At 40.5% G+C, this 25,264-nt stretch overlaps 1 protein-coding gene across 1 annotated transcript; it reads left to right on the top strand.

The window, feature by feature from the left end:
- Nucleotides 1–472: 472 nt before the first annotated feature.
- LOC111572492 (myosin-4-like) lies at nucleotides 473–25,264 on the top strand. Its single transcript, XM_023276174.3, has 39 exons — nucleotides 473–598; nucleotides 686–915; nucleotides 1,109–1,252; nucleotides 2,454–2,610; nucleotides 2,703–2,730; nucleotides 2,829–2,943; nucleotides 3,041–3,133; nucleotides 3,227–3,290; nucleotides 3,366–3,464; nucleotides 3,550–3,653; nucleotides 3,736–3,874; nucleotides 4,007–4,125; nucleotides 7,155–7,304; nucleotides 7,382–7,552; nucleotides 7,645–7,951; nucleotides 8,040–8,125; nucleotides 8,217–8,304; nucleotides 8,751–8,868; nucleotides 8,938–9,061; nucleotides 9,532–9,668; nucleotides 9,766–10,021; nucleotides 10,125–10,367; nucleotides 10,450–10,626; nucleotides 10,704–10,849; nucleotides 11,089–11,179; nucleotides 11,257–11,646; nucleotides 14,593–14,719; nucleotides 15,500–15,618; nucleotides 16,099–16,295; nucleotides 16,977–17,160; nucleotides 17,371–17,536; nucleotides 17,666–17,790; nucleotides 17,894–18,202; nucleotides 18,308–18,511; nucleotides 21,760–21,885; nucleotides 22,942–23,112; nucleotides 23,207–23,407; nucleotides 23,489–23,620; nucleotides 25,112–25,264. The coding sequence occupies exons 2-39, from the start codon at nucleotides 712–714 to the stop codon at nucleotides 25,127–25,129; spliced, it is 5,829 nt and encodes a 1,942-aa protein (XP_023131942.1). The 5' UTR covers nucleotides 473–598; nucleotides 686–711; the 3' UTR covers nucleotides 25,130–25,264.

Here is a 25,264-nt window from a genome sequence, read left to right as displayed (position 1 = left end):
AGACTGATACTGATCCTTGCAGCTCATAAAGCAAAGCAAGGGAGGATACGTCTTCCCTCTCTAAGTATATTGGTTCATGTGTGATTTCTTTCTTTTTCAATGAATCTCATGCTAATATTAGAGCTAGATGTTACAATTGACTTACTACGTATATACTTTGAGTTTCAATTCTTCAATAGCTAGTTTGTCATCCAGATGCAGCCTTAAAGTTAAATCTTGTACTGCATGTTTGGAACATTTGAGCATCTATGTGAGCACTGTATCTCTGGCAGAGGTCACTCTCCCTTGGCATTATTCTTTTCTTGAGCTGCAGTTGCTCCCCTCCATGGATTTATAACAAAAGCTCAGCGGCTTCTCCATGATATCACATGCCAGACTAATCACTTCTCTCCACCCACATTCATTGCAGGCTTTGACCTAAATATAGGTGTTTGCTGCCTCTCCTAATGCACCTTATAAAAGCAGTAAGGGTCAAAGCTATCCACTATTTTTCATTGTTGTGTGGCTATGGTAGATACTGACATACTGGATTGGATTTCATCTTGTTTCCAATTCTGGTGTCTCTAGGTGGAGGACACATAAGCAGACGCAGACAGAGGTAAGAATTGATATTGATCAGGATGACTGACATCAGACCTTCAGTTAATATGATCACTGCTCTAACATCTAACCCCGGACCTGTCAGTCCCCTCAAGGGTGTTTGTTTCAGAGATGAGTTCAGATGCTGAAATGAGTGTGTTTGGGGAGGCTGCCCCATACCTGAGGAGACCAGAACATGAGAGAATTGAAGCCCAAAATAGGCCCTTCGATGCCAAAACAGCAGTGTTTGTGGTGGATCCAAAGGAACTGTTTGTTAAGGGCATTCTACAAAGCAAAGAAAATGGCAAAGCGACTGTTAAAACTCTAGCAGGACAGGTACATCAGCTGTGAACTGAATTCATTTGTACAAATTTAAAGACCAGACATTTTGTTTAAGCACATAGTTTGAAGACCTTTTATTTAAAAAAACTGCCCTGAAATCCAGTTTGCATTACTGAATGCCAATACCATGCTAGCGGTCTGCACATTGTTCTTCTGACAATGGACACGTCTCTCTTCAACATCACAGGTTGTAACAGTGAAGGATGACGAAGTCTTCCCCATGAACCCACCCAAGTTTGACAAGATCGAGGACATGGCCATGATGACTCACCTCAATGAGGCTGCCGTGCTGTATAACCTCAAAGAGCGTTACGCAGCGTGGATGATCTATGTGAGTAATGCAACATTTAGTTAATAGCGGTCATTGCCACACAATCCCAGAGAATCTGCTGCTGCTCAATAGGCTCATGCAGACTAACACCATAAGTACAGTCAGTAATGTATATACTTGAGAATGCATTATCTTCTCTGCTTGACAAAGTGAAGCGCAGCTTAAAGTTTAAAGATCAAGTCTAGGGTTTCAATTTTAGAAGACTGTATCCCTAAATCTAGCCTTAAATCCCTTTCCATGATGATACTCTATCCGTGCAGCTGCTGCTAATTATTGTACATCTCAGTAAACATTAATAAGTGACCTGCAGATCATCACATCTGCTTTTCTCAGAAAAACCCAGGTTAAGTTTGCCTTAACAGTGGGCAATAATTGGTCTTTTGAAACGTGCATCAGTTGATTTACGCGTGTACAAATGCACAGTAACATAACATGCAGTTGAAATAACCTGTATAGATTGCCAGGATGACACTTAAACCAAATTCAGCCTAATGTTGTCAGTGGTGAATTTAGACATTGAGGAAAGCAGCTGCCAGTGCAAATACCAATTAGACAAAAATGTGTGTATGAGTATCAAAAATTACATCACTCAAATGAACCAGATGACAACAATTGACTATATGAATCAAAGGGTAAAATGATCTATAAACTAGACTCACATACAATGAATTATACTTTATTCTAGTTGGCTCATTTCCAAACTACTTCTCCTAAACTTCGCAAACAGCAGTTTACTTACACTCATCATCCATTGTTTCACCTGATACCATCCTTCTCTGTTATGAACAATAATTGTTAAAATTCAATAATTGTGCTAGAGAGGAATAAAGAATGCTGCCATTGCACTGTAGATGACCTAACAGATGTTACATTGTGTGTCCTACTTCTTACTAGGCACGTTACGTGGTTAGTGTCTGAATCTCCTACCTAAGAGTTTCTTACCAGGTTAAACCACTGCTATCTGAGTGAAGCCAAGTCAAAAGTGACCGTAAATGTTGTAGCTGTCACTTGGATTGTTTGGATGATTGTTACAGAAAGTCAAGCTGAAGAGATTAGGGATAGCACTGTGGCTGAGTAGCTAGTAATTAAACAGGCGCAACCCAATTATTCATTTGGTTCTGCCTCTGCAGACTACTCTGAATCATTAAAATCATGAAATCACCACGTAAACTCCAAACAATTTGCTTTATTTTAATCGCAGACCTACTCCGGACTGTTCTGTGTCACTGTAAACCCTTACAAGTGGCTCCCAGTGTACAACCAAGAGGTGGTGGTAGGCTACAGGGGCAAAAAGCGTCAGGAAGCTCCACCACACATCTTCTCCATCTCTGACAATGCCTATCAGTCAATGCTCACTGGTAAGTTGCTTCCGTCAGGATCAGCCTGTTTGGTATCATGCTCTGAGACAATGCATTGTATGTTTCTAATATGACTGTGTTGTTTGTTCTAGATAGAGAAAACCAGTCCATCCTTATCACGTAAGCTGCATTTAGAACCAGATATTTCAGCCTGTTTTTGATGCATCTTATTAAAGATGAACTGAAACATTTCCGTTCTGCGTTTTGCTGATCTACAGTGGAGAATCTGGTGCAGGAAAGACTGTCAACACTAAGCGTGTTATCCAGTACTTTGCGACAATCGCAGGGTCTGGGGACAGAAAAAAAGACGCTGCTACCTCTGGAAAATTACAGGTAACCAATAGCATATGTATTTTCTTAGCTAAAATATTGTTGATTCATTTCCTTATGTGTAATTTTAATCGTTAAGTTGTTCATCCTGTTGCTGTAGGGGAATCTGGAAGACCAAATTATCTCCGCTAACCCCTTGCTAGAGGCTTTTGGAAATGCCAAGACTGTCAGGAATGATAACTCGTCACGTTTTGTGAGCGGAGAGTTAGATATTTTGTTAATACCCATACCTGATTCATTTTTTTCTTTTAAAATTCCAGATGAATTCATATTTTTTTCCTTTCAGGGCAAATTCATCAGAATCCACTTTGGAACCACAGGAAAACTGGCTTCCGCTGATATTGAAACTTGTAAGTTTGAATATAAAAGAGACAAACATTTGTTGTTTGTGTTTTGTCAAAGTAAATCTTGTTTCTTTTTGGTAGATTTGTTGGAAAAATCCAGAGTAACATTTCAACTGGCTGCTGAGAGGAGTTACCATATTTTCTACCAGATCATGTCCAACAAGAAACCTGAGCTCATAGGTAATGTTTACTTTGAGGGAAGTGATGTGCACAGTGTTTGTTCACTACAAGCCACTAGACTGACAGCATCTGATTTTCCTTCCAGAAACTCTCCTTATCACCACCAACCCCTTTGACTTCCCATTTGTCAGCCAGGGCGAGATCAGTGTGGCCAGTATTGATGACAGTGAGGAACTGATGGCCACTGATGTAAGTCCAATTTCCGTTTTTTTCTTTTCTATCACTACCAACAGTGCACTGTAATAGCTGATGTGTTCTGATGTGCTTTCAGAGTGCTATTGACACCCTGGGCTTCACTGGAGAGGAGAGGATTGGCATCTACAAGCTAACAGGTGCTGTGATGCATTATGGGAATATGAAGTTCAAGCAGAAGCAGAGAGAGGAGCAGGCAGAGCCAGACGGGACAGAGGGTAATTGTTATTCTGTAATCTTTTAATTTCTTGCTTATCTCTTTATGGTGATTGTCTTAATCTTTTGAACTTTTATATATTTTTATCACACTGCTTTATATGTCTCTTTTTTTTATCTGTTTCTTGGATCAGTGGCTGACAAAGCAGCTTACCTGATGGGTCTGAACTCTGCAGACCTGCTAAAAGCATTGTGTTACCCGAGAGTAAAGGTTGGGAATGAATATGTGACCAAAGGGCAAACAGTTCAGCAGGTACATGTGTGTTGTCCCAGCGATCCGTTGTGACATCTATAATACTCCTCAGAAGTTTTCATGCACACATTTAGGAGTTTATGTTAAATCTGGAGTAGGCAGTATTTTTTTTTTTTTTTAGCTTAAAAAGGATAAAAATTCCAGAAATATCTTAGTACATTGCAATTCTAGAGGCCTGAGTATAACTAGACATTTGCCTCTCCTCTTGGCTCTATTTTCAAGCTCTGGAAAGTCCATGCTGGGAGTAGGATGTGGTGGTGCCATAGGTTAAACGGATTACCTTTACTCAGGACACCAGAGTTTAATGAGTTTGTATGAAGGCACAAGTAAATATTATCTTTTAATTAAAATTGAACTTGAAAAAAATTAAAACTTGATTCTGAGAGTGTGTGAGTTAAAATTTCACGTGGTCGCATTGTGCAAGTGAATGATGATCATTAAGCTGATGTGGTTTTCCTTCTGTCGGCACAGGTAGCTACTGCCCAAGTTATTGTGGTTGAAAGTAGAACTATTTTTTCCACATTGGCGCAGTCTCTTCCTGCCTGATGTGTTAAACAGTCAATTTCACTGTTACCGTGATCCAGTGAGGAAACGATCTGTGTCTGAATATGTTAAATAACAGTGAGGAGAGAGGAGGAGGCTGGAGGAGAGGGAGAGGTCCGATACACTTACTGATAAAAGTGTTCAGGTGCACACAGAGAGATTTCCACTGAGTCAGTTAAGAAGAAAAAGCAAGTCCCACATTCAGTGTTGATGGCTCAAATTTGAACAGCCATCACAGTTTTGACTATAGAAACATGATCAACGGACATTTAAAATGTGATCCGCTCACAGAAATGCCTGCTAATGTATAACAAATATCACTCTGTTTCAACTTGAGTAAATCTGTGTAGATGCTCTTTTCACTGTTTTCCAACAAATGTTTGACCGCACACCTGTAGAGTTTCTACACTGCAGCTGCCTGGCAGTGTCTAATGTAGCCAGCATTTGAGGCATTTAAAAAACATCTGTCAAATGTAGTATTTACAGATAAGCAGATGTACAGCAAGTGTTTAGAGTCCCCAGTTTATGACTGATGGCGACACGATGAATATATTTTCAGAGTACAGCATTTGACAGTTATTCAATGCAACATAGGTTATGCAAAAACAGCTATTCATCAGCATGCATGGTGGATTAATAGTTATGGCAATGCTGAACTAAAATGAGGAGGTAGGGGTGGGGCAACCAGATCATTTGCTGGTGCGACCAACCAAAAAGTTGGCAGCATCAGTGCTACCAGTGAAAAAGTTAGTCTGGAGCCCTGCTTTTAGGTGAAGTTCTTTGGGCATTTTAAGCATGTGCCCATGCCTGTCTTGTGGAAGAGGTATAAGACAGAAGTGACAAGGAAGAACTACAGGAGGTGGGCTCTCTTTCAAATTCAGTTTTTTTTTCCCGCTGACATCTGCCTACTGTAGTTTTAATAATGTGAAGTTGGGAAAGTGTCATATCTTTTCGAAAAAAAACTGCTGAGATAACCTTAAAGTTGCTTCACTTTTCATCGTTTATTATATCAAAAATAGGTTCATGCATTTTCATAATTTTCCACGTTTCTCACATGTCCATACGTACATTTTAAGACTGACTAGATGCTGTGTTCTCCATGTTCTGTTCTGACCACAAAGTGATTTCTTTTTGATGTATAGCACTAGTCAAAAGTTCAGACACACCTACTCATTCAAAGGTTTTTCTTTATTTTTTTTTACATTGTTCTACAGTGTATAACAAAACTGACGACATCAGGTCTATGGAAAGACATGTATGGATAAGATAAGTGAAGATAAGATAATCCTTTATTGCTCCCCACGCCAGGGGAAATTTCCATTGTTACAGCAGCAACATCTTTCACAGCAGCACTAAACATATGTATTGTAATAATAATAATTATAATAACAATATTATGTGCAATAGACATAACAATGAATAATGAAAAATGAATAAGTACAGTATTACTACACTATAAATGACAGCAGCAAAAATGACTTGTGGAATACAAGTTCCTTAAAGTAACTGTTTGCTGTCACTGTTTGGGTTAATAACATTTTTACACACCGTGGACAATATGTTAATTAGCTTCATGAAGTTGTCACCTGGAATGATTGTCGGTTATCAGGACAGCAAACAGCTCCATTTGACTACTGTAGTAATCCATAGTTTAGCAAAGAAAAACAACAGTCCATCATTACTGAAGACATGAGTGTTAGTCAGCTCTGAAAAAATTAAGAACTTTGACATTTTAAATATTTTAATAAAATTGGCTCGCCTGAGGACTCTCCCAGGAAAGGAGCACAGAGCCATGAGTGTGCAAAGCTATTATCAAAGCAAATGATGGCTCCTTTGAGGAATCTAAAATTTAAAAACTTTTTCTCTCATTTTGTTAACACTTTTTTTTGCTTCCTACATAAATCCGAATGTTATACTTAGATGCTTTGATACCTTCTGTTTTGTTCTATGGTGAGAAAATAGGTAAAAAAAAACAACAACATTTGAATGAGTAGGTGTATCCAAACCTTTGACTGGCACTGCTTGTGCAACATGACAAATTTAAGCCAGTGTTTAAATTCTTTTGGTTTTATTACATGAAAATTCAGTTCACCTTCAAATCAGATATGCAACAGCAGGCACCTGTTTTCAGTTTACAAGCTCCATTGTATCCATAGTACACTACCTGCTCCTACCAGATGGCTCACAAACAAAACTTGATGCCAGTTTGTGAGATAAGTCGAACTTCTAGCAGCTACACTCAGATGTTTGTGTCTGATGACCGATGATCTTGCTCTGTGTCTGCTGTAGGATATTGTTTGCCAGTATTTTCAAGATGACAACTTTATAAGGAGTAGACAATATAACAGTTGTTAAGTTATTTTGCTCCAAAATCACCCAAAAGGTTTCATAGCACATAATAATAATAATATATCCAAGGTTGTGTATCCCTAAAGGTCTAACTTCCTTGATCTGTTGGAATGTCACTGCTATGTGCCATTGTGCAGGTCTACAATTCTATTGGTGCTCTGGCCAAATCAGTCTACGAGAAGATGTTTCTGTGGATGGTCCTACGCATTAATCAGATGCTGGACACCAAGCAACCCAGGCAGTTCTTTATTGGAGTCCTGGACATTGCTGGGTTTGAAATTTTTGATGTAAGTTTGCATTACCCAGTGTGTCTGCTATAATTTATTGGAAGTCTGGTAATGCTGAGCAATATATTGTTTTGCAGTATAACAGTCTGGAACAGCTGTGTATCAACTTCACCAATGAGAAACTGCAACAGTTTTTCAACCATCACATGTTTGTGTTGGAGCAAGAGGAATATAAGAAGGAAGGCATTGAGTGGGAGTTCATTGACTTTGGAATGGACCTGGCTGCCTGTATAGAGCTCATTGAAAAGGTTAGGTTACGCAAATATGATCTTATGCAAAGTTACAGTAATAAATTCCTGTGATAAAATGGGACTATTTGACTCTTAAACCTTTTTAACAGCCAATGGGTATATTTTCCATCCTTGAAGAGGAGTGCATGTTTCCTAAAGCCTCAGACACCACCTTCAAAAACAAATTGTATGACCAACATCTTGGAAAATCCAGTAACTTTCAGAAGCCCAAGCCTGTCAAAGGCAAAGCTGAAGCTCACTTCTCCCTGGTGCACTATGCTGGCACAGTGGACTACAGCATCACAGGCTGGTTGGACAAAAACAAGGACCCACTGAATGACACTGTCGTCCAGCTCTACCAGAAAGCCAGCCTGAAACTACTAGCATTCCTCTATTCGAACTACTCCTCATCTGAGGGTATTACTGTGCAAATCTAAACATTTTATTTCATTGAAGGTCTTACTTTTCAACTTTGTAATATAAATAAAAGTCTTTCGTCTTATAGAGTCCACTGGTGGAACCGGTGCTGCTGCTAAGAAAGCAGCAAAGAAGAAGGGCTCATCCTTCCAGACTGTGTCAGCCCTCTTCAGGGTAAACTACCACTGAATGGCCATACATTTGTAGTGATTCTGACAGAAATAAGAACTGATATTGTGATGCTGACACTGATCCTCCCTAACAGGAGAACCTGGGAAAGCTAATGACAAACCTCAAGAGCACCCATCCTCACTTTGTGAGGTGCCTCATTCCAAATGAAACTAAAACACCAGGTACTCCAGTACTGTTATACTGTAAATGTTACTGTTATACTTCTCAGACTGTTTAAAGGCAAAGTCAGCAATTCTAGACCAGTACAGTTTTGTGTCAAATTTAGTAAAGGTCTGCTAGTTGTTCTAAGGGTGTGTAAAGGAAAATCCAGTGTTTTCTGGTTCTGTAAATGGGGAACAAACCAAGTGACTTGGACAACACTATTCCAGGATGAACAGTGTGTGTTAGAGCTTATGAATGTTTAATGCACACTTGGTAACAACAGGAGGGGAGATGGATGGAAAGGGGTCTTGTGACAGAGAGAAAGAATGATAAATATTGAGCATGATACCTATCTAAATATGCTAACTGGTGAATATCAACAATCTGTCTCAATAATCGCTGATTACATCTTTGAGGTATTGTGTTTCTGACAGCTTGACTACACTATGCTCATGGCTGATTTTAGGGATAATGGAACACCATCTGGTTATCCATCAGCTGCGGTGTAACGGTGTGCTGGAAGGAATCAGGATCTGCAGGAAGGGCTTTCCCAGTAGGATCCTCTATGGGGATTTCAAACAAAGGTAAGAAGCAATGTTTCTTTTCTGACAATACTTTAAAGCTCTTCTCTAACAGGAGTTTTTCTTGTACAGGTACAAAGTACTGAATGCTAGTGTGATCCCTGAAGGACAATTCATAGACAACAAGAAAGCTGCTGAGAAGCTCTTGGGGTCTATTGATGTGGATCACACACAATATAAATTTGGACATACCAAGGTAATTCATTCTGAATGTGACTTAAAGCTCAAGTAGGTTTGCACTGAAGTACCTGCAAGATCATTACAGCAGCTGAACTCCCTTTCCGATGTTTGGGGCCTGTCTCGATTTATTTATTTTTTTTTCATAACAAACTGTCTAATAATCGGGAAAACTTAACAAAAAGATGTGTAAAGTTATAAAAGTAAGACAGGTTTCATGACTAAATAGTGAGTGAATGCTTTCAAGGAGAAACTGTTGAAAAAATCTGTTGATTTTGCAAAGACAAATCATTCATGGAGAGTTTAGAGGGCCAAAAAATATTATTTGGAGCCATTTCACACAGATTTAAACATTTTAGCTGATGACAGCTCATACTACGTAATAGATGTCAAGTTTACTGAACTGATGTACCAAAGCTTATGTTAATACTTTGTTATTTGTTTGTTTATATTGGTGTTTTAGAGTAACTTAATTCTTATTTCCTGAAGGTGTTCTTCAAAGCAGGACTCTTGGGTCTACTGGAAGAGATGAGGGATGAAAAACTGGCCTCTCTCATCACCATTACTCAAGCCTTGTGTCGTGGCTTTCTCCGAAGGAAGGAATTTCAGAAAATGATGGAGAGGAGGTAATCACAGTTAGGCTCATTGGTCAGTACACTACAGACCATAGATCTGTGTGTCTTCGTTACACTGAATCCAAAAACAAACTCCATCACTTTCCAGAGAGTCAATTTACATCGTCCAGTACAACATTCGCTCCTTCATGAATGTGAAACACTGGCCATGGATGAAGCTCTATTTCAAGATCAAACCCCTCTTGAGGAGTGCTGAGACTGAGAAGGAGATGGCGAACATGAAGGTGGAGTTCGCCAAGTGTAAGGAGGACTTAGCCAAAGCTGAGTCTAAAAGAAAGGAACTGGAAGCCAAAATGGTATCCCTGCTTCAGGAGAAGAATGACTTGTGTCTGCAGATTCAATCTGTGAGGAGAGGAAATATGCATTTCAGCAATCCATATAGCAATCATAAGGGGGGTAAAAGTCAATGCTTAATGAAGACAAATGTTTTTTTTTGTCATTAAACAGGAAAGTGAGAGTTTAGCAGATGCTGAGGAAAGGTGTGAAGGTCTGATAAAGAACAAGATCTTGCTGGAGGCTAAAGCCAAAGAATTCAGTGAGAGACTGGAGGATGAGGAGGAGCTGAACGCTGAGCTGACTGCCAAGAAGAGGAAGCTGGAGGACGAATGCTCTGAGCTGAAGAAAGACATTGATGACTTGGAGCTCACCCTGGCTAAAGTGGAGAAGGAAAAACATGCCACTGAAAACAAGGTGTGCTCTGAAGGACCTTCTGAACATCACATCCAGAGACTCAAGCATTTCCTAACATGTCTACTGCTTTTTACACATTCAGGTGAAAAACTTGACAGAAGAAATGTCATGTCTTGATGATACTATTGCCAAGTTGTCCAAAGAGAAGTTGGCTCTCCAAGAAGCTCACCAGCAAACCCTGGAAGACCTGCAAGCGGAGGAAGACAAAGTCAACTCTCTGACCAAAGCTAAAATCAAGCTAGAGCAACAAGTTGATGATGTAAGCCTGTAGCCATTATCTCTTTAAAATTCTAGCATGTAAGAGTCATTAGTTTTTAATGAAAACATGCTCTTTAGTTTGAGGGCTCTCTAGAACAAGAGAAAAAGGTTCGAATGGATGTTGAGAGGGCCAAAAGAAAGCTTGAGGGAGATCTGAAACTGACTCAGGAGTCCATTATGGATTTGGAAAATGGCAAACAACAGCTGGAGGAGCGCCTTAAAAAGTATGTATTACCACATCAGTTCCTCAACATACGAGAGTACTTCAAAACAGCCTCACCTGGAAACAAGGGCATAACTCCGAATTTGGGGCATAACTGTTTACTGTAGTCTTGTCCAGTTACGCTCCAAAATGGGAGTTATAGCACTTAATTTTGGCTGAGGTTGAGAACTTTTTGAAGTATCCTCATAATTATAAACACTAAATATATACTTTTACCACTTGGTATGGTGTTCACAACAGGAAAGACTTTGAATTCAGCCAACTTGTATCCAAAATTGAGGATGAGCAGAGTGCAGCTGTACAGTCTCAGAAGAAGATCAAGGAGCTTCAGGTACTTGGAGCATTCAGGGTTTACCTGAAAATCACATAAGTCCATTATTGATTTGGGATTTTTGTTTCTCTACCGAGGCACGTACTGAAGAGCTTGAGGAAGAGATTGAAGCAGAGCGTGTTGCCAGAGCTAAGGTGGAAAAGCAAAGGTCTGATCTCTCCAGGGAGCTCGAGGAGATCAGTGAGAGGCTGGAGGAGGCAGGTGGAGCCACCACAGCTCAGGTAGAGATGAACAAGAAGCGAGAGGCTGAGTTTCAGAAACTGAGACGAGACCTCGAAGAATCTACTCTACACCATGAGGCCATTGCTGCAGCTTTAAGAAAGAAACATGCTGATAGTGTGGCTGAGCTGGGAGAGCAAATTGACAACCTGCAGAGAGTCAAACAGAAGCTTGAGAAGGAGAAGAGTGATTACAAGATGGAGATTGATGACCTGTCCAGTAACGTAGAGATCATGATCAAAGCCAAGGTAAGACAAACCAGCACTGAGATTAACATGTACACTGATGGGTCAGAGACCTCTGAGGGTACCTTGTAATATCTGGTATCAGGATGTTAGCAGCAAATCCTTAAAGTCTAGTAAGTTGCTGGTTTGATCCACCATGGATCAGACTTATTCCTGGTTTGTCCCTCTTTGAATATCCCTTGGTAGGAAATCACCACTACTTACCGAGAGGAGCCCAGAAGCCTTTCCATTTCAGAACTTTCCTAAACGTTTGTTTGGCTATAAAAAATTTTACCTTTGCTAAAGTCTTAGGTCTAAACTCCTGCCTACTGCTCCCTAAATGCTAACCACTATATATATAGACCACTCTTGTTTTCTTCAATTTCTTGTTCATTTCAATGCCTGGTACCACTAAAGGTATATTACCTGAAGAATACAATGAACACAATAAAAACTGCAGCTGATTACATAATACTTTAAGTCCTATTTGTCACGCTTAAGCTTAATTGTACTACCAAGGTATATAAGAGGCCATTTCATGTCATAAGCAGCACTGCACATGCAAAGGCCTAGAATGGGTTCCTGCTTACATTCAAGCCATAGCACAACTCAGAAGATGTCAGCTCTCACATAATGTCCCCCCCTCACCCCTCTACCCCTATCCCTCTACCTCCAACTCTAACCCTCTACCTCTACCTCTATCCCTCTACCTCTATCCCTCTATCCCTCTACCTCTAACCCTCTACCTCTAACCCTCTACCTCTACCTCTATCCCTCTACCCCTCTACCTCTTCTGTCCCTCTCAACCCGCCCGGCCAGCAAGTAGATGGGTCCCCCCACATAAAGAGCCGGGTTCTGCTCGAGGTTTTTTTCCTGGTTAAAAGGGTGTTTTCCTTGCCACTGTCGCCTTTTGGCTTGCTCTGGGGGTCAGGCATATGGGTTCTGTAAAGCGTCTCGAGACAATTTGACTGTAATTGGCGCTATATAAATAAAATTGAATTGAATTGAATTGAATTGAATTGAATTGAATTGAATTGAATTGAATTGAATTGAATTGAATTGAACTGAATTGAATTGAATTGAAAACAAAAGAATTATGTGAAGTCACAAAGGCAGCCGTCTTGGCACTGATGGAAATTGGCATGAGTGAGAGACAGGTAGCGAAAAAACTGAAGATCTCCAAGACAGCTGTTCATTACACCAAGAAACAACAAGCCAAACATCCATTCATCCATCTATTATCTACACTCCGCTCAAACCTCATTAGGGTTGCGGGGGGTGCTGGAGCCTATCCCAGCTGACTTGGGGCGAAGGAGGGGAAAACCTGGACAGGTCGCCAGTCTGTCGCAGGGCTACATATACAGACGAACAATCACACTACCACTCACACCTACGGGCAATTTAGAATAATCAATTAACCTGAGCATATTTTTGGACTGTGGGAGGAAGCCAGAGTACCCAGAGAGAACCCACGCATGCACAGGGAAAAATGCAAACTCCATGCAGAAAGATCCCGGGAAGGTCGGGACGCAAACCAGGGATCTTCTTGCTGCAAAGTGAAAGTGCTAACCACTACACCACTGTGCAGTCCCAACCCAAACATGGTACTACCAAATTGCTAGCTGGTTGCAGCAGTAAACTTCTTTCTACCCCACAAGATGACCGTGCACTCATCCGTTCCCATGTCAGAAATGGTGGTCAGACCTCCAGGGACCTTAAAAATGAGTGGGCACTGTCGAGAACTGTGACTTATTCGACAAGGGCAATTCGAAACCGACTTCTTGAAGCTGGTCTGAAGTCACACAGGGCACGGAAGAAGCCCTTCATCAATGAAAGGCAGAGGAAAGCCCAGTTACTCTTTGCTGGGGATCACAAGGATTGGACTGTTGATGACTGGGCTAGGCTTCTCTTCAGTGATGAATCCAATTTTTAGTCGATGCCCACTCCAGCCAACTTACTGGTTAGGAGGAAGCCTAGAGAAGCCTACAAACCAGACTGTCTTCTCCCTACAGTAAAACATGGGGGTGGATCAGTGATGATCTGGCGTTGTTTCAGTATAGGTGCAACAAGGCAAATGCAATTGTGTGAAGGGCAAATGAACCTGGTCATGTACAGGGCTACTCTTAAAAAACAGTATTCTTCCATAAGCTGGAAAGCTCTTTACTGCCCCGAATGACTGGATTTTCCAACAAGACAATGCTCCTTGCCACATGGCAAGGTCATTTAAAGCCTGGATGGAGGACCAGAACATTCGAACTATGCCTTGGCCTGCTCAATCACCAGACCTAAGTCCAATTGTAAACCTGTGGAAAATCATCAAACGCAAAATGGAGAACCACAAGCCCAAAAACAAAGCAAATTTGTTTGAATTTGTGCAACAGGAATGGGCTGCTGTGACAGAAGAACAATGTCAGAAGCTGTTGGAGAGCATGCCAAGATGCATGGCTGCAGTCATCAAAAGCAATAGTTATGCAATCAAGTACTGACTCCTGTGTGTATCATATGACTAAAACGGACAGAAAAGAAATCATGGAATGCCTAAAAGCACTGTCCAAACAAATGTACCTTTAGTTGTACCAGGTATTAAAATGTACAAGAAATTTAAGAAAACAAGGCTAGTCTAATAATTTTTTCCATGACTATTTGTATATATATGTATCCGAGATGTTAAAGTAGCATATATGGCTCATTAGTATACACATATACAATACAGCACTGTGCGAAAGGTTTAGGCAAAAGTAAAGTAAAGATGGTGCTATATTAAAATAAAATGTTATCATCTATTATTAGTGTCACGCTGCAATAAATTTGAGAGCTGTTAGACACCTCTTTGTTTTTATTGTCTCATGGAGAAAAATTTAAACAGTTACAGTGCCCAAACCTTTTTGCACAGTACAGTATCTAATCATTAATCGATGTATAAGTATTACTACTTCCGTTTTTATTAATACCTTTTATTACTGTTTTCAGGTTAGTTTTGAAAAGCTATGCCACTCCCTTGAAGACCAACTGAATGAATACAAGACAAAACATGATGAGAATACTCATCTGATCTCTGAAGTAAATGCTCAAAGGGCAAGACTTCAGAATGAAAATGGTAAGCAGCTAATTAACCCTCTGAACCTTAAAACCTACTGGCAGGTTTGAAATGCCAAATATCTTTAAAAAGATCAACTTTCTGTTGGCCCTTGAACCACACATCTGTGACATGCAGCTCAATCAGAAATGTTAACCCAATCTCAGCCTAAAATTGTGATATTTCATCAAAATCACTTCTAATTCTATGTGTACCATTAAAAAATATACCATATGCAGCGCATTCTGTAAAAATCTAAAATGTCTGTGCTCCTAACCGAGAATCCATTAGTGACTCAGCTGTAACCAACAGCAGAGAAAAATTTAGGGAGTACTTGGCTGAACTGGTCTGAATTTCAAGCTGTGTTTACACATACCGGATAAGAGACAAGTATTGCAACAAGTTGAACATCTAAGTAGTAAAATATCTTTAGTATGTAGAGACAATATTTTTCCAGCATTGTTAACACTTAAAGGCACCTGAAAGAATGTTGATACATGTTTTTACAATTTTTGTAAAATAAGTAATCAAACACATTCAACTTTTTTTTTGTGATTTATGGCATTATAGCTTTGTTACTGCACAAAATACATGTTCTCTCAACTTCTAGTCAGGGTTCTGTTGTTTCCATCAAGGCACAGAACTTTATATTTCAAGTAATAAATGAGCTCACAGTGAGTGAAAATGTAATCGGAGCAAATGAAATGCCAAGAAACTGCTTGGGGTTCAGAGGTTTAAAATGCTTCTGGAGTCAAATACTTCTCTTTTGTTCTTCCTAATTTTCCGAAACCCCTTGAACAGGTGAGTTTTCTCGTCTTCTTGAGGAGAAAGAAGCAGTCCTGTCTCAGACGTCCAGGGCTAAGCTCGCCTTCACTCAGCAAATAGATGAACTAAAGAGGCAGGTTGAGGAAGAGACAAAGGTTTGTTGCATTACTTCATTCTGTAGAACCAATCAGTGCCTGTGATACTTGAAGGTTAATAGGTTAACGGATTAGCTTAGTAGCAGGTTCAGTTTGTTCAAAGCTAAAACCTCAGTAAGGTTAAGATATTTAACTGACTAAATATGACTCAAATACATTAGCAGTATGTTTTCTGCTAGTGGACAGTTAGCTTGGCATGAAGATTGTAAGCTGGTGGGAGAACCAGCCTGGCTGTGTCCAGAGTTAAAGCATTCACCTAATTAAAACTTTTGATTCAAGTATCGACACTCAGATGACATATGGTTTTACAGTGACTGACCTGCCAGCTTTAGCTTTATATTTACTGCACAGATCTTTTCATGCAACTCTCAATTCAACATGTAAAAAATGTTAAACTACCAAATATCAAGATAAATTACTTTGTGCCTTCATATAAGTTTGAGAGTCTTCAAGTAAAATCTAAATCTGTTACTGTTTTAGGCGAAGAATGCCCTCGCCCATGCTCTTCAATCTGCCCGCCACGACTGTGACCTGCTGAGGGAACAGTTTGAGGAGGAGCAGGAGGCCAAGGCTGAGCTCCAGAGAGCCCTGTCCAAGGCCAACAGTGAGGTAGCCCAGTGGAGAACCAAATATGAAACGGATGCCATCCAGCGCAATGATGAACTGGAAGAGTCTAAGTGAGAGTTGTTCTCATATAGAGATATTTAGATTGTTTAAATGATTTCAGTGTTTTATAGCTAATCAGGGAACCCGGAATGCAGACACAAACCAGTGATTTTTTTTTTTTTTTTAAACAAAATTTGCAAGAACAGAAAATCCATAAAACTAATGCAACAAACCAAAGACACAGGCAGAGATCAGGCAGGGCTTTAGTTGGGGCTGTCTAGCAGGTGCATGAATGTAATAAGAACAGAAGTTAACAGCTAGCCAAATAAGGCTGCAACACTGAACTGACAGGATTCAGGGGCTGGTCTGGGCAACCAAAATCCAACTATGAGTCTGGGGCTGGATTCTGAAGCCGAGTCAGGCTGGACAGAGGTTGGAGCCAAAAGCTGAAACTGCCAGGGCCGCAGGGAGACCCAAGGTTCATAGGGAGTGTGAGCAGAGGCCAAGTTAAAGCTCGTTGTCTGGAGTGGGGCTGAGTATTTCCTCAGCTGTAGCAGGAAGGGGATGAGGCTGGTCAGGGAAAAAGTTAGCGAAGGTCAAGAATGGAGCTTTCAGCATGAGCAACGAGGCCTGGGCAAAAATAACTGTGTAGCAGAGGGCTGCCAACTAGGCAGAGGCAGGACCAGGACCTGACACAGTGGAAGGAAATGATCATCATTATTGCTTCTATCTGGCTTCTCTCTAATCCTCAGGAAAAAGCTTGCCCAACGTTTGCAGGAGGCTGAGGAGGGCATCGAGGCTGTGAATGCCAAGTGTTCATCTTTGGAGAAGACAAAGCAGAGGCTGCAAGGAGAAGTTGAAGACCTCATGGCTGATGTGGAAAGAGCAAATGCGCAAGCAGCTGGATTGGATAAGAAGCAGAGGAGCTTCGATAAGGTACCAGAGACGCGCCGTAGTTACCTGTGCTAAACAAATACAACTCACTGATGCCAGCAATCAAAGTAACAATCTTCCTATGGATAAAAGTCTGTTTCATTGCACTATGCTACTGACTGTTATTTCATAGGCCTTAAAATGAATGTAGTTCATTAAGGCCTTAAAGGATTCCCCTCTCAAACAAGCCAGTATGTTGTGCTTCATCTTTAGATTTTGTCTGAGTGGAAACAGAAGTATGAGGAGAGTCAGGCTGAGCTGGATGGTTCACAGAAAGAGTCTCGGTCCCTCAGCACGGAACTCTTCAAAATGAAGAATTCTTTTGAGGAAGCTTTGGAGCACCTCGAAGTCCTGAAGCGAGAGAACAAAAACCTGCAGCGTATGAATACTGTCCTTTGTTAAAATCCATGACAGAGAACTGTTCATATTCACCAAATCTAAAGAAGAGCATGTTTTGTTTTCATTTCACTGGTAATTGAAGAGGTGTTATGCATTTGCACATTTATAGAGGAAATTTCTGATCTGACCGAGCAACTTGGGGAGAATGGCAAAGCCATTCATGAGCTGGAGAAGACTAAGAAACAAGCAGAGAATGAGAAAACTGAGATCCAGACTGCTTTGGAGGAAGCTGAGGTGACTGGGTGTGATATGAAGAAATTATGTACAGGTTGAAAGACAACTTTCTGCACATTTTTCTGTCTGTCACTGCAGTATTTCTCACTTATTTGTACTCTAGGCTTCTCTGGAACATGAAGAATCCAAAATTATGCGTCTCCAGTTGGAACTTACTCAGGTTAAAGGAGAGGTCGATCGCAGGTTGGCCGAGAAGGATGAAGAGATTGAACAGATGAAACGCAACCATCTGCGCATTATGGAGACAATGCAGTCAGCATTAGATGCAGAAACACGCAGCAAGAATGATGCAATGAGAATCAGGAAGAAGATGGAGACTGACCTCAATGAGATGGAGATTCAGCTGAGCCACGCCAATCGGCAGGCTGCTGAAGCCCAGAAGCAGCTGAGGAACATGCAAAGCCACCTCAAAGTGAAATATTAATAATTTCCACATTTTAAATAAGGATCTTTAGTTTTTAAAACCCTTATTCTGGGTAACCTATGTTATTTGTCACCATTCTGTCTCTCTCTACAGGAACAAACCCTTCACTTGGATGAGGCACTGCGGAACCAGGAGGACCTGAAGGAGCAGGTGGCCATGATGGAGCGTAGGAGCAGCCTACTGCAGGCAGAGGTGGCGGAGTTCAGGGCTGCTCTGGAACAGTCAGAGAGAAGCCGAAAATTAGCTGAAGGGGAACTGGCTGACGCCTGTGAGCGAGTTGGGCTGCTGCACTCTCAGGTAAATCCTAATCAAGCAGGCAACCAGGAATGGAAATATAATATTATTTGCTCCATATCAACAAATAATAATCAATATCTGTAGAGCGTTGATGTACTGTTCTTGAGTAGGTGTGTAATTCAGTGATATTCAGAGGTGGACCTTAAAACTGCACCAAACCGATCATTTAATTGTAATCCTGTGACTTTTGGTGTTTTTTTGCTTGTTTTGTTTTACAATCCGCAACTTTAATGTTTGGGTACACTCTCACAACTCTCATCAACTTTGTTTTCAGCAGCAGCAGGTAGCTATCTTCAGTTAAATGCTCTGCTGAACCCAAGTTTTGATACCTGTCACACACTACACAGTAGAGAGCCTGACTCACCGGATGTAGGCTGCAGTTATGAGCTTGCAGCTGGCCACAAATTTCACACTGCTTTCTTCTCTCCTGCTATCTACGTGTTACTGTTTTAAAAACCCACTTCAGTAACCTCCAGACAGCAACCTACATGCTGAAAATTTGGTTCGTGCAGCAGTCCTGATAGTGCTCATCTTCTTGGGTGCAAATGTTCAACCAAAGGCATTTCACTCATCACCATTTCAAGCGAACACCGTCAGCTGTAGCTCCACCCAATACAACTGTGAGGGGTTTTAAACGATTCTGTACTGCAGAATTGTCTGGCTATTCAAGACTGCACAGTAGACAGCTCTAATGAACTTTTTAGAGCCTTTTCAGCTCACTACTTCTGTCACTACTCTCTAGCTTCAGCAGGCAGTTATTCTCAGGAAAACACACACACACACACACACACACACACACACGCGCGCGCACACACACACACACAAACAGCACACAACCTCTTCACCATAAAACACGACAGGAATAATAATAAGTAACAGATTGCTGTAGAGTTCAAACCTCAAGTGTAGAGATAATAAAAACAAACTAAAGGTGCAAGCAGCGTTGGACGGGTCCTCGCATCCTTGCCGGTCGGCGAATCCAAGTGCCCACCAGGTGGCGCTGCGACCGAGAGTGTATGTTGTCCTATGGATGTGATGAGGGCCAGACTCTGATCACACATGTAAAGTTTCAGGCATATTGGTGCATGTACAGGCTAGAAATGAAGCACATCATGTCCATCCACCAGGTGGCGTTATCACTACAACTGTATATTGGTTTGTGGAATGCGTCAGGCACGGACTCTGATCACATATGTAAAGTTTCAGGCAGATCAGCGCATGTACACGCTAGTTATAGAGCACTTCCTTCCATCCACCAGGTGGCCCTATGACTGTGACAGTATATCAGCATTTGGATGTCATCAGGGCAGGACTCTGATCACACATGTAAAGTTTCAGGCAGATTGGAGCATGTTCACGGCAGTTACACAGCATTTGCTGTTTCATGGTGAATTCATTGCAAATTGTCAAAATCCAGGGGCCGCCATTTCCGCGCCCTCAGACTTTGTGGAGCATTTTGATAACTTTTGATCACCCATGCCTACTGTACATCGTGGCCAAATTTGAGCTCTGTTGGAGTTACCATGTTTGAGTTTGTAGCTTTTGAAAATGTCTAAAAATGACCCAAAATCGTACAAAATATGATGCATAGACTTCCTGTTGCGTTTTGGGCATGGGTGTCAATTACATTTTTATGTGTCTTGACAAGTTACATATGCTTACCAAATTTCATAACTCTAGGTGACACGCACTGTCTGTAGTTCCTGTTTGAAATTTTCCAGGTGGCGCTATGGAGCCATTTGCCACAATCATGTATAATTCCCCTAAAACATCAAATGGTTCACCAGTCCAGATATGTGTGGAAATTTTGGCTAGCTTTTGAGCATTTTTAACCTGTCAAAAAGTACTTTGTTTGTTAGGGCAACAATACGTTGCCATGGCAACAGCGTTTTATGAATAGTCAAAATCTTCACACTTTGGTATTGTCAAGGTATAAAAACTGAGCTATCCGATTTCTAGAATGATATGACAAAGTTTTGGGCAATGGTACGTGCAAATGTAATGACAAAAACGTCTTATTGCCAACAGGTGGCGCTATGAGTATTTCTAAATTTATGAGTGTAGATGTGTTCAGACCCTGACTGGTGTCCATCATATGACGTTTGGGCCAGATTGGATCTTGTGCAGCTGAGATATAAATAATTCAATTTTCATGGTGAGACATCGAAATTCGCCATGCCGCCACAGACACGCCCTTTGATGACGAGTCACCATTTTCTCTGGGAATCATCATCAACGTGTTTAGGCTTAAGTCACCACATTTGAAGTAAATATGATCAACTGGCTAAGAATAGTACATCAAAGTGAAAAAAGTGGCTATTTCCTGATACCACAAGGTGGCGCTATCACTGTGAATGTATATAACCATATGGATTTTGTCAGGGCAGGACACTGATCACACATGTAAAGTTTCAGGCAGAGTAGATCATGTACAGGAGACTTAGACAGCACTTCCTGTTTCATGGCGACGGATCAATGTTTTGGGGGGCCACCATGGCCACGCCCTTTGACTTTTGCAGAGCATTTTGTTAATTTTTTATCAAGAAGGACTGTTGCATATACTGGCCAAATTTGACGTCTCTCGGGCTTATCCCCGATGAGATATTAATCTCAAAAAATTTCACAGCTAATTCAAGATGGCCGACTTCCTGTTGGGTTTACAGTACGGCCGTGACTGACTTTTTCGTGTGTCCTGATGTGCTGCATATGCCTACAAAATTTTGTAGCTGTAGATGAAACCTCTTGTGAGTTGGGTTAGTAACCACATTTTGCAACTTTGTAGCGGGCGCTATGGAGCCATTGTGGCACACACCTGCACAAGTCCCATAAAATATCAAATTTTTTCACCGGTCCTGATATGTGTGCAAATTTCCGTGCGTTTTCGAGTATGTTTAGGGCATCAAAAATGCATTTCTCCCATCCATAGAAAAAAGTATAACAATAATTCCTTGCATTCCAATAGGGTCTTCACACTGTTTGGTGCTCGGACTTTAAAAACAATCAATAAATAATTAATGCAGCTTTAAAGACACACCTGAAAATAAAGGATGTCTGCAATAAGCTAGAGTATTATGTGAGACGAGTGAGAGTGAGAGTATTATGTCAAGCAAACATGTAAGAGTAAATTATTTATTATTACATATGTCTTGTGTAGGGAGAGAGTAGGTTACTTGTGAGTGCTTGCTCTAGAATTTTTAGAATGTCGTCGCTATTTATTCTCAGTCTGTTAACTGTTAATTTGACTGCAGAATACCAGTCTGCTCAACTCCAAGAGGAAGCTGGATGCAGATGTCAGCCTGCTGCAGGGTGAAATGGAGGAAGCAATCCAAGAGGCTCGCAATGCAGAGGAGAAAGCCAAGAAGGCAATCACTGATGTAAAAATCTTCACTTTACCTCTACTTCTATCAAGTACTGATTTATAGAGTAAAATTGTGGTTGACAGTTGAATCAATGAATAGACATATACGTGTTTATAATTTAAATTTTAAAAAAGGAAAATGGGACATATAGAAAAAAGTGATTTTGATGACTTAAAGCCTGAATTTAGTTGTTTTTTCCACTATATGGCACATAAAATCAGCATAAGTAGTTCAAGGAGCTTCAGAAAGTTGAAAATCCAGAGATTCATTCTGTTTTCATCTTTTCTGGGTCTGATAAATGGTGTCATTTTGATGGTTCTTTTTATAGGAACATCAATTTTTATTTATGTAATTTTTTCAGAAACAAAAAGTTTATAATTAAGTTATTAAAAGAGATATTTTTGTTGTTTAGGTTATTCCTCCTCCAAGGAGGCAGAGCCTCCACGGAGTAAAAACTTAAACCACAAAAATGTTTCCTTTCTATTTATCTGCATTTTTCATCTGTCTGCTACATTCACAGATTACTGCAAATCTAAGTGCAATTATAGCGATTTTATTCAACATTTGAAGACTTTCTGTAAACTCAGGCACTGTCTAGAAAAGTGGTCTATTATGGGATGGCTACACCGTTAGCCGTTAGCATGACTCGTAGCTAACGTTAGGTCTGGTGCTAACAGCAACATGTTTTATATTGAGGTGATAAGAAAACTCTTTGTTGTACAATTTGCACACAACCAGGCTTTTATCCAAGCTGCCATCGGGAAGATTTTTAAAAGAAAACTTTGTGCCCAACAAGCTCAATCTTATCTTCCTTCACTGTTCATCAGTGCCTGACTTCACTCAGTACTTCCTGTGCTTCTTCTTCATGGCTACAAACAGATTTTAGGTTCTTTACCGCCACCTGCTGGGCTGGAGTGTTCATCAGTTGTGGCAGAAATGAGGGAACTGAGGAGGCAGCAACTAATTGTGTTATTATTTTTAACGCGTTGTTTTCGCTGTATTTAATTAATCGAAATTAACGCCCTACAAATTATACATGAAACATTAACTGAACTTGCTGCTCAATTGTAGGCAGCCATGATGGCAGAGGAACTGAAGAAAGAGCAGGACACCAGCAGCCACCTGGAGAGGATGAAGAAGAACCTGGAGACCTCTGTGAAAGATCTGCAGCACCGTCTGGATGAGGCTGAGAACTTGGCTTTAAAGGGGGGCAAGAAACAGCTCCAAAAACTGGAAACACGGGTATCACTGTCATTCATGTATCAGACTCCTGTAACATTACTGACAACATTGATTATAGGGGATGTTGATTTTGGGGTTTTGACTTTATGTTTAGGTGCGTGAACTGGAAGGTGAAGTGGAGAGTGAACAGAGACGAGCTGCTGACGCCACCAAAGGAGTCCGTAAATACGAGAGGAGAGTCAAGGAGCTCAGTTACCAGACTGAAGAGGACAAGAAGACTGTTCTGAGACTGCAGGACCTGGTAGACAAGCTGCAGCTCAAAGTCAAGACATACAAACGGCAGAATGAAGAAGCTGTAAGATCTTCTCATCAAACAAGAGAGTTAATGTTTTCATGAGGATCATTCTTCAGCTTATATTCAGTTCTTTCTCTGCAGGAGGAGCAGACCAATATTCATCTTGCTAAGCTGAGGAAGGTGCAGCATGAGCTGGAAGAGGCACTGGAGCGCGCGGACATTGCTGAGTCCCAGATCAACAAGATGAGAACTAAAAGTAGAGAGTTTGGAAAGGTAACATGTACAATTTCATTTAGTTTAGATCAGTTTCTGCCAAGACAGTGATTTAAACATGAATCTGTAGTTCAGTGGGTGTGCTGTGTTGAACATGTATGGTACATAACAGATTGAGTGCACCTCTGTGCAATACCACTTAAATATCAAATGATTTAATAATTGCATTATTTTGTTTAGTGTTTCCTCTTCTGAACAGAGTAACAAAACAAAAGCAAACACTTTAGAAAGACTATAGTGAAAATACAGGTCCTGAAGAAGAAAATAAATGCAACAAAAGTGAATATACATGTGATTTCCAATTAGCCTAACCACATGAACATGGTCATGGAATGATTTGTGAATGCCAGAACTGTCGGTCTGTCTGCATCATGACTCAGCATAAAAAAGAATTGCCAATGGATTAAAAAAATCAGATTGTAAGGCTTCACAGAAATGGAAAAATTTACAGGAACATCAATGACAACTGAAAACATGGAATGATGAAATACAGTTACAGCAAGAACATACCAGCAAATGTTTCAGTCCTAGTGAGAGAACACTCTAACGTCAAGTATATTGCCAGACACGATTTTAAAAGAATGCCTTTAGTTAGTACATTTTAGAGAGTAAAGTAAACCAACACAACCCTCCAGCAAAGAGCAGCTGAAAAACACTTAAGGAATGACAGAAAATCTGCATAATGCTGTGTAGGGGCATCCTCAACCCAGAGCAGGATTAAGTCTGTCATCAAAAATAGACGTGGGCACATAAAGTAGTAGAAAATTCCTAATAATGGAATTTAAACTGACTTTACTTGCACTGAGTTCATTCTGTGAGGCCTGTATTGCTGATATAGTAAAATTAAGCTGTTATTTTTAAATTCGGCATAAGAGCAAATGTGCTACTGGTCAACTTAGAAGTAATGCAGTTACTGTAAGGTAATACGGTGTTGAATTATTGGACAAAAAATGAGATTGCAGAGGGATTTAGTCACTTTTTTTGTATGCTAAACTGAATTCAAAAATGAACTGAAAATGAAGGAGTGACAAAGATAATATGATCCAATTCTTCAGCTTTGTTTTATATTTGATCTTATGAGCTAAATTAAAATTCAAATATATACATTTGAATATGTGATTTGAAGCTGCTTAATCACAAGGCTCCCAAATTACAGTGGAGTCAGAGTCTGCAGAGACTTTATTTCTTTCCATACGTGTCGCCTCTCTACTTTGTGTAGCACACAGTCTGCAGTTCATCTGAAAAGCCACAGCTCAGATTAAAGTGGTACAACACAAAGGTAGCCCCTGTATGGATAGGAATGCTTGGAGCGTACATTAGCAGTTTCAGACAGTGCTGCAAGAAATAAAAATTGACTAGCAATGGGCTGTTTTAATATTTTTACTAATATATTTCCACTCCTGTCCCTTTTTCCTTTCCTTTTATCTTTTCCCTTCTTTTTCTTTCCCTGTCTCTCATCTTTTTCTATCTTTCCTCCCTGACTTGTCTCAGGCTGCTGAATCAGAGTAAACCCTGCAGACATGATATGCAGGGATGAAACTCATCCTCTAAGCAAGTTTTAAGTGCAAATAGAAGCTCAATAAATTGAATAATACATATTGTTATGCTGTGATACTGTAGCAGAATAAAGTGGTGTGAAGAAGA

The sequence above is a fragment of the Amphiprion ocellaris genome, chromosome 18 (genome assembly GCF_022539595.1).
Source record: "Amphiprion ocellaris isolate individual 3 ecotype Okinawa chromosome 18, ASM2253959v1, whole genome shotgun sequence".
In the NCBI taxonomy this organism is placed as follows: domain Eukaryota; kingdom Metazoa; phylum Chordata; class Actinopteri; family Pomacentridae; genus Amphiprion; species Amphiprion ocellaris.
Note: the sequence above shows the minus strand (reverse complement) of the source record. Positions and strands in the feature narration are given on the sequence as shown.